Source organism: Haliotis rubra, unplaced genomic scaffold (genome assembly GCF_003918875.1).
Source record: "Haliotis rubra isolate DU_JTF1 unplaced genomic scaffold, ASM391887v1 Scf454, whole genome shotgun sequence".
NCBI classification, from domain to species: Eukaryota; Metazoa; Mollusca; class Gastropoda; order Lepetellida; family Haliotidae; genus Haliotis; species Haliotis rubra.
In genome coordinates, this window is record NW_025767140.1 from 30498 (window position 1) to 47990 (window position 17493).

At 42.0% G+C, this 17493-nt stretch overlaps 2 protein-coding genes across 2 annotated transcripts in view; one reads left to right on the forward strand and one right to left on the reverse strand.

The window, feature by feature from the left end:
* The window catches only part of LOC124289992 (tetratricopeptide repeat protein 12-like), a 30350-nt gene extending 25665 nt beyond the window's left edge, over positions 1 to 4685 (forward strand). Inside the window, 3 exon segments of the mRNA XM_046726653.1 lie at positions 2296 to 2392; positions 3485 to 3707; positions 4380 to 4685. Of these exon segments, the coding sequence (XP_046582609.1) occupies positions 2296 to 2392; positions 3485 to 3707; positions 4380 to 4449 (390 nt within the window). The 3' untranslated portion in view covers positions 4450 to 4685.
* A 10434-nt stretch (positions 4686 to 15119) lies between these two features.
* Positions 15120 to 17468, reverse strand: LOC124289994 (putative ankyrin repeat protein RF_0381). Its single transcript, XM_046726655.1, has one exon. The coding sequence runs from the start codon at positions 17466 to 17468 to the stop codon at positions 15942 to 15944; it is 1527 nt and encodes a 508-aa protein (XP_046582611.1). The 3' UTR covers positions 15120 to 15941.
* Positions 17469 to 17493: the final 25 nt, after the last annotated feature.

A 17493-nucleotide genomic window follows, 5' to 3' on the forward strand; every position in this document is an offset into this window, starting at 1 on the left:
GGGTGTCAAATTGACAAGATCTCCAGAGTTACTGGCCTTACTACGAGCTTTCGATTGGAGGACCAAAGCGGAAGTTCCACGCCCAGCTTGGGATCTGAATGTAGTGTTACAACACCTCGCAGTGAGGTCTATGAAACCCGGAATCGACAAACTTTGAATTTCTCTCACAGAAAACATTGTTTCTGCTATCGCTAGCCACAGCAGCAAGAATGTCTGAAATTCGCGCTCTGGATTACGAGAGGATACAGTTTGATGACAATCATAACACAGCACACCTCGGATTAAGATGGGATTTCATTGCAAAGAATCAACTGCCAGGTCAACCAGACAGATTATTCCACATCCCGGCTATCCTCTATTCTCGGATCACAAGATACACAAGACCTATCACTGTGTCGGTAAGAGCTCAAAGTTTATTTTACTGACGATCCAAAACAAGGAGAAGATTTCTCAAACGTTTATTCATCCCATTATAAGCCTACTGAATCAAACAGAAGTGTCACGGACCACAATATCTATTTGGATAAGGACTGTCATTCTCCGTGCCTACAAGGCAGCAGGCTTGGACCCACCAATAGCATCAAATCCACATGAGATCAGGGCACTGGCCTCTACCCTCGCCCTACTACGGTAACTGTTCCTTGAACACGATTATGGAAGGATGCTATTGGAAATCTAACATGGTATTTGCTAATCACTACCTAAGAGACATCACTACAGAAGATGTCTCTGGCATTCACCATTCGGACCACTGGTCCTCAGCTCAGCAACTGACAGTCCCTCGTGGCGTTAAAATATTAGCCTCACAAGATTAATATGTATTTTATACATACTCATCTAGCTTATAACTCTAAGGAGTTTAGGGCTATGTATATATGTTCAGCTTAAGTATTCTACCTTAAGCATATACTTGGATATAGTCAATTTCAGTGCCTCTATCAGAGTCACCTATATATATATATATATAATTTATATGTATTGTTCAATATATTCATAATGTAATTCCCCTTTAATGGCTTTATATAACCTATGGTTTCTTTATACAGGAAACATCCTAAATCTAAGGCTTCATGAAGTTCCCGTGGGAGATATTACAGTATATCTATACAAAATCACTAATTATAAATCCAAAGTATTCTGTTACCCACCTCCGTTCGTAGGATGCTACAAGCAAAGAGCATGAGTCAGGATAAGGAAAAATATGTAATTTTAGAGTAAAATTGATATTTTATACTTATCCTGACTCATGAGGTTAGCCCTCCCATCCTCCCCACATAACACTTTGGATTTCCCTGTAAATTCAAGTGTTGGGCTCGCTAAATCAGGAGAGAGTGGAGCACATGGCCAGAGGGTGGCGACACCTTTTCCCGCCAGGGGAGACAAAGGGGAGCAACTCGTGGTGAGTACCAATTAGTGATTTTATTTTGAAGGGAGCTTCAAATAAGGAGATACAAGTGTTCCACTATGTTCGCAAGAAGAAGAAGACAAGCAAAAGAGCATGAGTCAGGATAAGTATAAAATATCAATTTTACTCTAAAAATTACATTATTATTATTATTATTATCACTAGCATAACTGTCATCTTCCCAAGGCAAGAGAGTTAGCTAACTAAAAATATCCTGTTTCCACCATTGAATTATTTGGAATTCTGTAGTTATAAACTGGCTGGACTTATAAGTCCAATCAAAATCACATTACAAAATCGACTTTGGTGATGGCAGTGCACATTTCTGTCAACTGGGAGACAACATTTTCCCAAAATTTTCTGGTCTTTAATTAAGGGGCTCAAGTGATGTTTGTGAGGTAAGACTCATTATATTACAGTAAAGATATTGATTATGGATCAGAGATACTGACTGGACACTGTCTGTTCTTTTGAAACCAATGCATGACAAGTTGAACTTAATAGTGAGTGAGTGAGTATGTATGGTTTTATGCCGCTTTTAGCAATATTCTAGCAATGTCACGGCAGGGGACACCAGAAATGGCCTTCACACATTGTATTGAACCTTATAGATCAGAATGGGGAACGTTGACTAGAGATAACTTGTAAACAGCCACTGGTGGTGATCAGGTCACCAACTTTCAGCCTGTTCCACAAGGATGTTAACTCCCTTGCCTTGGGAAAATGAGGGGGCGTGTCAGGAACTTGTCACAGGACTTCTTGTTCATTAGATACAGGATGGCTCAATCTCCCCACTCCCCACCCCTTTTCACATCACTCATGTATCAGATGGTTGTGTATATCTAATGACTGTAAAACAGCAATGTAATGTATGGGTGTTTCTGTTGTAGGGCCATACCAAGACCAATAAGAAATCTGCCTTGAAGTGTCTGACAGCGTGCACTCAATTAGATGACTCAGCTCGGGGATATGTTGTTAATAACAAAGGTGAGGAACAGAAATCATCATCTGTAACAGATTACCCCACTTGTGTAGCAGAAATCATAGTTAATGCAGCAGAACATGATGTTATACACTGCAAAAATGTTTTACCGTAAGTACCACATTCTGTTGTGTGTATAACATCATTTATGGCTATGTGTATGACTTAATGCTCTGCTCTGTGTGTCATGTCATCATGTTTTGCCATAAGTACCACATTCTGTTGTGTGTTTAACATCATTTCTGCTGAGGGTATAACATGTTCTGCCATGAGTATAACATCCATAATGTTATACATATTGCATGTTATACTCATGGCAGAACATGATGTTTTATACTGCAAGCGTGATGTTATACATTCATCTTGATGTGACACACAGAGCAGAACATGATGTTATACCCTCAGCAGAAATGATGTTATACACACAACAGAACATTTTCCACTTACAACATGATGCTACACTCATGGCAGAACATGATGCTACACCCATGGCAGAACATGATGTTATACATACAATATGTCATGACACATAGCAGAACATATCATATAGTCAGTAGAACCCAATGTCCTTTACACAGCAGAACATGTTATACAGATAAAACAAATGTTGCATAATGTTAAGAGCACCAGGACATGAGATACACACAAGAGCACCAGCACTTTAGATACACACAAGAGCACCAGGACATGAGATACACACAAGAGTACCAGCACATGAGATACACACAAGAGTACCAGAGCATGAGATACACACAAGAGCACCAGGACATGAGATACACACAAGAGTACCAGGAAATGAGAGACACAAGAGCATCAGGACATGAGATACACACAAGAGCACCAGGACATGAGATACACACAAGAGCATCAGGACATGAGATACACACAAGAGTACCAGGACATGAGATACACACAAGAGCACCAGGACATGAGATACACACAAGAGCACCAGGACATGAGATACACACAAGAGCACCATTATTTGAGATACACACACATACTCATAACAAATATCCATATTATTGCTTCAGGAATTGCAAATGTTTGATTCTCAATTCATCTCAAATCTTTCATCAGCAAGATGTTTTGTGTTACAGGTCTAGGCCTCCTGAAAGACCTCCTGAGTGATGAAGATGAGGTGGTTGTAGGTAATGCGGCCCTCTGTCTCAGTCACTGTGTTGTTGTACCCAAAGCTGCCAAGGTCCTGACAAAGACTGACATCATCAAGGAGCTGCTTGTCTTGGCCAGAGACGGGAAACAGTCAGCTGTACAACAGAACTGTGCCATCCTCATAGCCAAGCTAACTCAAGGAGACCCAAAGTAAGAGCCCTGATGTGTGTCACATTATACTATTCTTTAAGGGGTGCAGGTGGCACAGTGGGCTAAGCCTGAAACTCCCTATGATCCCAAACTGAACTAGGATCTGTTTGTTGCAGGTTTGAATCTCAGATATGCCATGACAGTGAGTCTTTGTCTAAGGGATTTTATGGATGTTCTAAATATGAAGAAAGCTTCCTGATAAAGCTTTCCTCCCTCCCAGTACTGCACAACTGGTACATACAATGTACTTTTGAGTGTCACTTACTGATGATTGATCTCTTGAAGTGCATTTGGTGACTTTAAGCAGTTCATAATCCTTAGACATTTCATGTACTCAAATCTAATTTTCCATATTCCCACAAATCTAAACAGTAACATTCAATCATCTATTATTAAGGTATATGTTATTTCATGCAGTCTGCTACATACATCTTGCATGGAGGTTTGGAGTAGTTTAGCTCTTGTTTTAGCTTTGTGACACTCCATCTGTACTCATGGGTGTCATCAAAGTGGTACATGTCGGAGATCTGCATCACTTTGGGCTTTCCTCGTATGTTAAGTTGACACGCCATGATAATACCGGAATACTGTTAAAGACAACAATTAACCCAGATCAGTCACTCAGTCATTTATCAACATGACCACCCTGTACAACTTGTGCTTCTGTTTCAGACATCTGGAACGTCTCCGGGAGCTGCATGGGGTGGAGATCCTGCACTCATGTATGCAGTACATCAAGTGACAGATGGGCTGGTTGTGTGTAGCCATGATCATTACTCAACTGATACTGTTCGCAAGAGAAGATAATCACACATGTCTTGGACATTATTCTGAGGTGCTTGTTAGTACTTGGATAATCAAAGCCTATGATCTGACTTTGTTCAATGATCACATGTGTGTGTGTTGTCTGAAGAATGCAATTACAAATATATTGTTTGTATTGTTCAATTTTAGTGACATTAAATTATTTTTAGATCATTTCTCTTTCTTATTTTTGTATGAAATAAGTCCAAATACTGGGCCACACAAGACAACACCATCAAGATTTTGCATTGAGACACATCTCCACATGTAGGCCCTTCTGAGACAAACATGGCACAGACATCCTCCGTTATGTTAATAATAATGAAGGCATATTTATAATGCGCCTATTCCACACTCTCAAGCATGCTCAAAGCGCTACAGATTATTTACACTAGAGTATTTACTGCTGAAATTATAAGTAATATACTGAGAAAAGGTGGGTTAAGTCTGGACTTAAAAATATCAACTGTGTCAGAGCTTTTAATGGCACATGGGTGAGAGTTCCAAAGCACAGGTGCACAGTAAGAGAACAATCGGTATCCAAAGCATTTCAGTTTGTAGGATGGGGTGACCTGTAGATTTTGTGTCTTTGAGCGCAAGTTGCATGCGGGGACATACGGATGTAGGAATTCAGACAAGTATGAGGGAGCCAAACCATGGAGGCACTTGTATGTCAGACAGAGGATCTTAAAGTCAATTCTGCCCCTAACTGGTAGCTAATGCAGTTCTTTCAACACGTGTGTGATATGGGAACGTTTAGAAGTCTTGCTGATGATGCGGGTGGAAGTGTTGAGACACGACACAACAGCCCCAGCCATTCTGAGACACACATAACACAAACATCAGTCCTTATGTTGTGACATGTTACAACATCCACCATTAATGAAACATTACATTTTAGTGGTGTTTATTGTATTAGGACCACATCCACTGTTGCTTGGTTACATTGCATATTAACTTATATGAACTTAATCAACATCAGGGAGATTAATTCTTACAATTATTCCAACACCTATCAATACACCGCACTGATCATGGCTAACCATTCTACTTCTTTCATTGTTCATATCTCTAGCTCTGACGGTGACCATGTGCCATCTGTCATATCTGCAGATACTGGATAGGGCCTTTCCATTCCTTTATATATACATGATGTTACTCCATGCGAACGGCGTCAGTTCCAAATGAATTTCCATGATTCAAAGTCTCAATAACACCAGGAAATTGATCAACACATGATGTTTATCTCCTAAACATTGCTTCACAATATAATAGAGAAGTTGTTATCAATATATGGCTCAATTTCTGTAGTGTTTGTTCTACGGTTCTATTGTGTTGATTGTCAGTCCTCAAATGATATCTATTCTGTTTTAGCGTATCTGTCAATGGTTGTTTGTCTCTGTTATACCCGGTGTCTTGTCTTGCCTACAGTGTTTTGTATCTGTTAGAGGCAGTGTTGAGTCTAGTCTAAGGTGTCTGTGTCCGCTAGAGACAGTGTCATGTGTAGCCTATAGTGTTTGTGCTTGATATATGTAATTTTCTATGGTGTTGTGTGTAGCCTTTGGTGTCTGTAAGGGATGGTTTTCTGTCCAACTTCCGTATCTTTGCCCGTGGTGTCTGTATCTGTAAGGGATGGTGTTCTGTCCAGCATACATTGCCTTTGCCAATGGTGTTTGTGTCTATGAGGTGTGGTGTTCTGTGATGGTATGTCAGTCCTGGGTTTTTTTAATCGACCTCAGGTGGTTGTACAAGCTAAGGCGTCGGCCCGTGATGAGGCGACCATCCCTGCCATAACGTCTGGCGGAAGGAATCAGAGCAATATTAACAGTTGCCGTCTGTAGCCTCTGGAGTTCATAAAGCACCGTGTCCGACAGGACGTCAACATGTCCACCGAGCTGACTGCCAATGTAGATCCTGTTCTTGTAGACGAAAAAGTTCCGGGGTATATAAGTCAACTCAAACACGTCGGCGAAATATACTGCAGTTTTCTTCTGTATATGTGGCGGACTATTGACACGTAATGCCATCGTTCGGTTGGGGTAGAATGCTATTGCCCGGGTGACCCGGTGATGTGAAACAGGCATCTTTATCACCCTCGTGTCGCTGTTAAAATATAGGACGCGTTTGTCTGGATCCAAACTCACAGCATATATGTGACTACCTCTATACACATCACGAAAGACTTTACCGTAATTGTTCATTTCAACGAGTTTAGTATCACAAGCAACGTATATCATGGACCCTACAACAGCAATGCTGTGCGGATATCCACCACAGTTCGTCAGATCAACTACCCTCCTCATACCTCTGCCTTTGGTCATCCTGCTCACAGTATAATGAGGATAAAATGTCGTAAAATAGACGTATCGCCTTCCGTCCACGGTCATGCCGCTCGACGCCATGTTGTTCTGTATGACTGACATACCTGGCTGGTCCAGTCTGTACGATACTATCCTCTTTGGATTGCGTGAAGAAGCATAGATCGTTTTTTCTCTTGACATATAAACTACAGACACTACTTCCCTTAAAACAATGAAGGGATATCTCTGAACTGAATTATTCTTCAGATGTATCTGATTAACAGGCGTCTCAGCCTCCGAGAATGGAACAACAAGGATCCGGGCGGTCTCATCAGTCGCAACTGGCGGTTTGAGGGAAGGGGTTGTCACTGTCATTGACGACACATGCGCCCCCTGTGTAACCCTTGTCATATGTTTGTCAGCTTTAGGCTCACACCCAGCACACACATTTTTGTCAAAAACATCCATATATGTCTTTGCATTCATAAACGCCTCCTGTGACATATTCAGCGATTGTTCTAAAGTATTGACCCTCTCATTGAATTCCTTGCGCTGTTTGTCGAGGTTCTTTCTCATAATTTCTCGCTCAGTCTCCGCCTGGGTAACACGATGTGTCAATAAACGCACTAGTCCCTTTAAATGATGGACCATCCCTTTAAGGGACCTGATTTCTCCTCGAACACGTTCACTGATTATTCCTTCGATGGATTTGTCTTTCAGCATTTCCCCAAGAGTTTCAGTGACAGACCTCTGGACTAAACCGGGAAGGGTGTTTGCGAGACCAGTGCTTTTTGACAATTCTTGTTTGATCGAACTCGGCTCTGTGCCAGGAATAAGCGCTCTCATCTTTTGTAATTCTCTCTCAAGGACGTTCAGTTGTTCCCTGAAGGGCGTGAAGCTGCTCTTCTCCAGACTGACGGGTACCAGCCACACAGTCAGACCGAATAACATCAGGTTCAGTTTCGCCATTGCGAGACAGTGCAGTATGTGGTGTTAGTGTGATTTGAACCTTGGACCGAGTCAAGGTACGCATTCATCTGATAGGAGGTTATTTCACTTTGTTGTCTCGTATCAAGTGACATTTGCAGTCCATACAAACTAAGCGATGCAATGAATAATGTTTGAGATGGTGTTCTGTCCAGCCTATGTGTTTTTGCCTATGGTGTCTGTGTCTGTAAGGGATGGTGTTCTGTTCTAAGCGATGCAATGAATAATGTTTGAGAGAAAGTGCATGTCGCACGATGCTAGTTTTAGACTAACAGACATAACGTTTAATCCTTCCAGGGATGTGCAATCCTTAATATTTTCTTTTATGTTGATAGTATTCTTGTATGTACCATTAATTTAAGTGTGTCCGTATGTAGCGCGTCAGGATTCATGATAAGTATTGAGATCTCCAACAACAAATGTTATTGTTATTTTTCGTTACACTTTGTGGGTTACACGTTTAATTCCAACATGTTGTCACCGTGACACCGGGTGCACCTTTACAAAGAAACGTAACAAAAATAGAAATCCTTTTATATTTGTAGCTTAAACCAGAGACCATATAATAGATTATTATATGGTCTCTGCTTAAACATATTTTTATTTCCAAAGAAATCTGGATCGGTAAAATTTACTGAATATGTAAATACCTCTCCAGGTAATGAGTTGACACAGTTGTACAAACGGAATAAAGTCAGTATACTGGAGTATTATATCCTTTTATATTTTTCGAAAGTACAAATATACATATAGGTATGTGTTTATGAATCATTATGAGGTAGGTATGAAGAACATCCTGAAATCTATATAGCAAAGAACTTGGTTTCTCCAGCAACAAAGTGGTCTTTTTTGCCCAGATATATGTCGTACACAATGGGTTTGGCACCCTCAGTGGTGGAGCATTCGCTTGTAATTGCCGAAGGTGTTGTACACAGGTTGGAATAGACGAAAAATGACGTCATCATCGAACACCTGGCTGACCTCATTTCAAAGGGGTGTCAATGACCTTGTACCGAGCTGACCTTGGGATAAACCACTTTCCCAGGGGTATTTTTAGATCAGGAGCATAGCAACCGAAAGAGAATAACATCATGGTAGTCATGTAGATTTACATGTGTACGAGTGTGATGTTCATCGTACAATATTGTGTGTATTTGTGACTATTTGAGAATAAATCAATTTTGGTTATAAAAGTCCTAACAAAAGGTAGGTGAAGGGAGAGCAGAGTGGCACAGTGGAAGCGCACTGGGCTCATAACCCAGAGGACCGTGGATCGAAACCACGCTCTGCTAACAACATGTTTTTAGAAGTTAGAATTAGGGCTAGCATACATCTATATAAAAGACAGAAACGGTGATTAAGCCTCATTGAGCTGTGGACCCGTGATAGTGACACTTCATCTGAAACCTCTGTGTGAGAGTCAGTATTCGTTCTGAACAAGACAATGAACAGGAGATACTGGAGACCCTATTTGGACGATCCTAAGAAATGGACCAAATATTACTATTTGCAGGCTAAAGGATATCCCAATCCCTTTACTAACGTGGATGATTATGTGATCTATTATGAGAAACAAGGCGTCAAGATGGACCTACCCCATTCTACAGACAACTTTGCTCTCACGTCTCCAACCCAACAAGTCGTTCAACAGGCCAAAGCTCGTATTCAGATGCAGGAGAACGGGAAAACTGAAGCCAAAATAATGACTTCCTCCCAGAGTCGCACAAAGAAACGGAAGACGTGTTTTTAGATAAAAGCAGCTAGTAGACAGGTTCTTTGCCATTTAGACTCGGACCACCATGCAGCCAGCAACGTGTCCCGTGTGCTATATGACTTTTTCCAGGACAGACAATATGTTGAGACATAGAAGACAAAAACATCAACAACCCTCTCCTCCTCCTCCTCCTCCTCCTCCTCCACCTCCACCACCACCACCTCCACCTCCACCACCACCACCACCTCCACCACCACCACCTCCACCACCACCTCCACCACCACCACCACCACCACCACCACCACCACCTCCACCACCACCACCTCCACCTCCACCACCACCACCACCACGAGCACAACCGCCACCACCACCTCCACCAACACCACCACCACCACCACCACCTATGATGCAACCAGTGCAACCACATGTGGGTGCTTTGGAAGAATGTAGACTGATACACCCTTTCACCATGATTGTCTCAGGGCCCACCTCCTGTGGGAAAACGTACTTAGTGAAACAGATTCTAGAACGCATGAACATTAAACCTTATCCTGAACGTATTATTTGGCTTTACAAACGATGGCAGCCCTTGTATAACACCATTCAAACCCATGTTTATCCCTATGTGGAATTTCATCAAGGCATTCCTTCTGATCTCGAAAAGGATGCGTTTCTGGACCCCCATGTGGTGAATGTGGTGATCCTCGACGACTTAATGTCGACAGCGAGCAACGATCCACGCATTACAGATCTGTTTACGGAAGGAAGTCATCATCGTAATCTCTCAGTGATCGCCTTGAACCAGAATTTGTATTTCAGTAAGGATCCCACACAACGAAGAAACTGCCATTATCCGCTTCTGTTCAACAACCCTATCGATCAACAACCCATCATGACTTTGGCGAGGCAAATGTATCCAGGTAACACAGACCGTTTCATGGAGCCGTTTCAAAGAGCTATCCAGAAACCATATGGTTACTTGTTGGTTGATCTAAAACCCCAAACACCTCCCCATTTGCGACTTTGCCCCAATGCATTCAGCTTAAAAGGAGACATCCAAGCTAGGACCATTCAGTCCGAGTTAGACTTTAGGCGTGAGCAGACGTGTGAAGAAAACCTCCCAACCATGCCATCTTGTGATGACTGTGGACTCATGTTTCAAGACATGCATGATTTGCAAAAACACAAAAGAAACTGGTGTCCTGTAAAGTCTTCAGTGTGTCCACCGGGAATACCCCAAGTGAAAAGGAAGTGGGAGGAAGGCGACAACTTCTCTCCTGTGAAGGCACCACGTACACTGTCAGATTGTGACTATTGTGGTCAAGTGTTTAGCAATAACCACAACTTACAAAGACATTTACACGATAAACAATGTCCTGAAATGGAAAATGATGATGATGAATCATTAAACGATGTCACACAAAACAACAGGGGAAAAAAGATGGCTGATCTCGAAGAGCAAGGTATAAGACAAATGTATTCACGTACACGTGAGCTGAATAAAGACTTTTTGGATGAGAAACGACAGCTGTACATGAAAAGAGGTTTAAACGAAGACACGATTCAAGCCAAACTGAACAAATACATGTGGAGCACGTTTAAAGAGACGTATGCCTGGTTTATTACTTATCTGTACCATATGCAGTATGGTCCAAACACACAAGGAATACTGAAACAAGTAGGAGACACAAATAATCTGTATCATGATGTGTTTTCCAATCTGTACCAATATAAGTCTTGGGTCGAAGGCTTGACCGAAGATGATAATGCAGACATAACATCTGATGAAGAGAGTGAAGGCTATGACGATTAGGAACGGTGATAAGACAACAGATGTAAAGTAAACTTCTGGGAGCGCTCCTATCCCGTAGTTGTACTCGTTTGAAACGGAGCTAATAAAAAAATGAAATCAGTTTATCTTGTTTTTTGTGATGTATACCTCGTTAGTAGCCACATTAACTTAGTGCGCCTAGTGGCAGCAAGATGATCCCCGGGGAGTTGAGAATGGTAATATGGCTGTGATTGACATCCAAGGAAAAAGTTACCAGCCCTTTGAGCATGCATGCGGTATGGACTATAGTGCTATATAAATAATACCAATATAAAAATAATATACACCTGTGAGTTGTCATTTATGATTACTCTTTCATGCTAACACTATACAATTACACCCCATTCCTGATGGAATTTTAGAAAGTTGAAAGTTGCATTCCTAAATATGATGTACAAAAAACCCATGACCAGAACGCACATTTCAAAGCTGACACGCCCTAGCTAGCGTTCATTCTAACGAGCATTTTTATTTATGGGTGTTTTACGCTCGCGAGAAATGTCGTCAGGCTATAACTGTCGACAGAAACCTCCCTCCCTCTGCCAAGGCAGTGCCCCCGCCCCTCCCCTACCCCTCCCGCCACAGCATAGTGCCACACGCAAATGTGGGTCACCAGATCGCGTCTCTGCTAGCACTGTGAGAGGAAGAGTGTTTTGCACGACACAATCCCAGATATAACATAAGTTCTGTTTACATGGAAGGTGCAATATTAGTCTCATGTGTTTTGGTGGTTGATTCATTCAATACAATCACAAACATATGGGATTTGGGTATAACATCTCAATATCATCCCTGATTCCTAAATTTATCGCATTACAAGGCAGGATACAATGACAATATGGATTGGATATTCAAATATGGAATGTGAATACCGGTAAGTTTGAAATACGTTTGAAATTCTATTGAGTTGGGTTGTTTTGGTGATGGTCAAGACAAACTCAAACCATTTTCATGTGGCAATGAACGCTGATTGCATTGAACTAAAGTGTTATAAAACCCGTGAACTGAACCCGTGTCATTTCTTTTACACATATGAGTGCACATGTTAGACTAGACTAATGTTTAGTCTCTGAATGTATTATCTTGATAGTAACAAACAAACCTATTTAAATTGACAAGGAGCCCAAGGCAGACCTGGGGAAAATCTAGACTTCATTTAGAGCCTGAGCAGTGCAGGGAGGGCTAGGCTGTAGGCAAAAAAAATATGGGTCAGGGACCGTGAGACAGGCTAATGTTAGACCCACGATTTTGAGTACAACTTGAGGAGGTATCATATTACACCTCGGCTGAGTGAGACGAGGGAAGTGTGTGGAGGCTGCGAGTGTTAGTTCACCATGCCTCAACGGCGCGCGCTCTGAGATGACAGATTTTTTCCACAGGCCGCAGAAAAGGTTATTGAGTATAGAAAATATAAACATTTTGTAAGAGGACAAAATGATAACTTCAACTGACTGTCAGAGGGTTTTTTTAATAGGTAAAATTGAAACCGGACGAAACTAGTTTGTGGTCAGTGGTCCAGTGAACCCCGATAGTTGTTCTACGCTGATTGGACTAAATTAATGGCGTGATGTCATGGTGTGATGCTATGATGTGTTTCCCACGGGGTGCGCGGTCATTGACCCCTCGGTCAGGGTGAGTCACACCGGAGTGAGTTGGCTGTATGCTGATTGGTCCAAATTAATGGCGTGATGTCATGGTGTGATGCTATGATGTGTTTCCCATGGTCATTGCCACCCCTGTGAAATGAGGTCAGCCAGGTGTTCGATGATGACGTCATTTTTCGTCTATTCCAACCTGTGTACAACACGAAGGTATTGGTTCGACTGTCCACATGGGTACAGTATGCGAGTTCTGGCTTAAAACCACACTCACGCACATTGCTTGCAACTGTTATCCTTCTGTCATGTATGGTTAACAGATCATTGGTCAGATTTATCATCTTTCTCTTAGACTTGCCTCTTTAGTAATACCGGAACACCAACTTCAGTAATCAGGTTACGTAAATAATATTAGGTCAGGATAAAGCGTGGAGGAGCATTGTGTATTCTGTTTCAAAACTTCGATCACCAGCGATACAAATATACTGCAAAAATTTAACAAAGTATTAAATAAGCTATGAGGTTTATGAAATGCTTACAATCCGTTAGGTTAGGTTATATATACAACTACGTGAAGCGTTCGCACGAACTGAAATGGAAACCAACATGGATCATGTAGTATTTATAGTGCTGTAGATCTAACTCACACACGTAGCTACACATTGCCGCTCCCTGCTGCATCTTGGGCGTTACCGTTTGAAAGACAAAACATAGACCAGCATGTCGGGAAATGTCACAACTGTAGGGGCCAACAGTACTGTCCTGTGATCTTTCAATAGGAGTTGTGTTTTGACAGTCTTTATGGTCCAGCCACGCACGTCATTACAGGCCAACCAACATATCCCTCATGATGTCTAAGTAGACATGACGTCCGGAAATTCCAGAATGAATGTAGACCAATCTAAAAACATCATGCGAGACCACTGGCGATTCCCCAGATATATGCACCCTCTATATACCCTTGTCGTAATGGTTTGTTTTGTTAATGGTGATGCAACACATGTACACCGGGCGCAATGTTCACAAGACAACGGTCATATTATTGGCTGTTGCGCTCGTACTTCAAGCTTGGTTTCTGATTAAACGATTTTGGACTTGTGTTGGGCGCCATCCGTGGGGAAGATGTGAGTGAGTGAATTTGATGCCGCTTTTAGCAATATTTTAGCAATATCACGACTGGGGACACCAGACATGGGCTTCAGACATTGTACCCATGTGGGGAATTAGAACGGCGGTCTTTGTCATGACGACCGAACGATTAACTACTAGGCTGCTTCAACTACTAGGCTACCCCACTGTGTCTAATGAAAACTTTTTCAAAGTCTGGGACTGGGACACGTTGAACAGGCTGACGACTCGCTGGGTTCTTACATGTCTAACTCGGAAACGTGTGAATAGCCCCTGTAAGTTCATCAGGCTGTAGACGACGCGTTCCCAAACTGGTCTCTATTTGCACTAATGAATGGGATGAGAGGTTGGATATAGATAATAAAACTCTACAACACTAATGGTTCAGAGCGATTTGACGCATGTCATCGAAATGTTAACATACAAAGGACCCCTCCCTCTGCTGATTGGAGGATTCGTATGTTCCAGTGCAGTCTTTCTATATATTGGGAGTTTGGTTTTATCTATCATGAAACATTCTCCTGACGACCGATCTTCGAAAACCTGGTTGGCAATAAATATTCCGTTGTCATCACTACGCCGGTGAGTTTTACAAAGCAGGTAAACGCCTAGGCTCTGCGTGGTTTTAACACACGTGTGATATCACTGAACCACTTTCCAAAATAGCGTTATATTTAACCCGTCTATATTTCCACAATTGACTAATACAGTTATACTATATTTGATATTTGATTTCTATATACTGGAAATTCAGACGGATGAACGTTGTACCATCAACTCACCACTGTGTGAAACAGCTATATCTGCCAGTATACATAAGTCTCAACTCGATCATATAAGCTTGTGTCAGTTTCATCCTACTAAGCATCATGCTTCTCTGGGTTTTACCCTGTGCGAAACAATTATGGTGAGAACAGTGTATAACAGACTTCATAGACCTTGCAAACCTGAGAACAAAACACAACGGCAAATGTTGAAACATATTCGTGACAACATTCCATTCTAAAACAAAATACACTGATTAAGCTTAAAGAATAAACACACACCTCCTTACAATTATGTTTTATTCAAAAGAAAATCATATTTCTCATGCTGGTCCTCCGTGAATCAAGGCGGAATATTGGATTTGCTGCATGATATGTATCAGTCTGAGATGAATGACATTGTCGATCCTCAGTACTTGATGCTTGTTGCATCACACAAGTCTTGTAAGAAACAAGTCCAAATTCGTACTGAAGGACAGCCGCAGACGCACGCACGCACGCACGCACGCACACACACACACACACTAGCAACAAAACTTTCTTTGATATTCATCCAGACTGTAATGGTATTCTATTCGTGTGAACTAAATGGTCTGTTACACATGTATACAGTACCTGCCCTCAAACCTACACTGCAGGGCCATGTGATTGAGACAACAATGACGCCTTGTTATTGTTCAGTTACCTTATAATCACAGCCAATTTCCATTTTACAAAGCACACTTGTTGTCAAGGAACTGGCTCACTCGTTATCAAGGGTTATCTGTTAAGAACCCGAATGTATATACATGTGTCGTATTTACAGTTGATCTGATATAACAATATACACTTAGAGGCTGGATAAATCTAATTTGTTTGCAGTGTGCCCATGCAGATACAATTTAGGATGATGCAAAGGGATATGTTATTCTACATGATCTTTCATTCAAGGTATTTACAGTGGAAGTCAAAGTTCAAGACATGTACACATAGATTACAAAGCTAACGACGTATTGTCACGCACACCCTGACAAGTTCCAAGTTATTTGCTGAAACTCCTTATCACATCACTGTGCAGTATTCACGTGCCAGTATTTGTAACACTGTCAAAACTATATACTGCTGCCCATCAATATATTTCAGATACATCCGGCCTATATTTGTTTATGACATCCATCACTTTGTCAAAGCCTTGTTGTTTGGCAAGATCATACATTTCGTCAACATCTTTGATCGGGAACTTCTCTTTCAGAAGCACCTCCACAGCATTGGCGTGACCGTAGATGACCGCTAGATTCAAACACACACTGTCAATTGTAGCCCCATGTTGCAATAGCACTGATATGTTACCTATCTTGCCCGTGGCAGATGCATACCTGAGTGCAGTCATGTTCGAAATATCCTTTGAGTGGACATCGGCCTTCCACAAGAGAAGGGTCTTCACTACCATTGCTGAACTGCAGAGGCTTGCAAGGTGGAGAGGGGTCCATTTCTTGTCATCAACTGCATTGACATCAGCTCCTGCAAGGAGTAAGTAGTCGATGGTGTCTGTATCAGTATTGGTTACTGCAACGGCGTCATGGAGAGGTGTTTGCTCTGAACAGTTCCTAGCCAACACATCTGCTCCCCACTTCAACAGGCATTTTACCACATCCGTTTGGCCTGCAGCGCTTGCTATGTGAAGAGAGGTGTTCCCCTCAGAGTCTTTGAGATTCACATCAGCTCCGTATCGTAACAAACAGTCTACAGCACCTACATAGCCTTTCCGACTGGCAGCCGACAACGGATTTCGCTTCCTTTGACCTTTTGTGCCGGTATTAACACCTGCACCACTCTTACACAGGAGTTCGATTACTGGGGCATGACCCTTCTTGCTGGCTGCATAAACAGCTGTCCTACAATCTGAGGTAGCAAGACTGGTGTCTGCCTTTTTCTCCAAAAGGATCTTCACGACATGGCTCCTGCCTCTCTTGCTGGCAATGTAGAGAGCTGACTTTCCAAAGACGTCTGAAATATTGATATCAATGTTGTCAACATCCATCAGTTTCTTCACAACACCTACATGACCTTGATGACACGCCAGATGTAATGCCGTCATGCCTTCGGTTTCATTTGGTTTCTTACCCGAATTCAGTTTCAGAGGGGACTTTGGTTTGAGCGAACTCTCCTTGCACTGTGCATTAACATCAGCTTTAAACTTTATGAGAATGTCAATGATTTTTCTGTTCCCTACCCAAGAGATGTAGTGGAGAGGGGTCCAGCCGCAGCTATCAGTCACGTTAACATCTGCATCCTTCTCCAGCAGAAGTTCAACCATTTCAGGCGATTTTTTGAGACAAGCAAGATGAAGAGGACTCTGGCTATCTTTGTCAGTTTTGTTCAGGAATTCCTTCGCTTCTTCACATTCTAGAAGTAGTCTTAACATGTCCACCTTCTCCTTCTCAATAGCATGATGGAGTGGATTGTGATCATCATTGTCCTTTGACCATTGTGCATTGTTTTCCAGGAGAAATGATACTGCAGCTGGGTTGCCTCCCATGCAGGCGGCCAGGAGACAAGTCTCTCCATTATCATCCTTTTCATTGAGATCAAGACCGTTATCCATGAGAATCTTGACAATGTCTGTGTGTCCATATTTACATGCCAAATGAGCCATTCTTTGACCAGATATTTCAATGACC

Bases quoted from the DNA above. Each gene is read 5' to 3' on its own strand.
- LOC124289994 (XM_046726655.1), bottom strand. From the start codon at position 17,468: ATGGCTCATTTGGCATGTAAATATGGACACACAGACATTGTCAAGATT.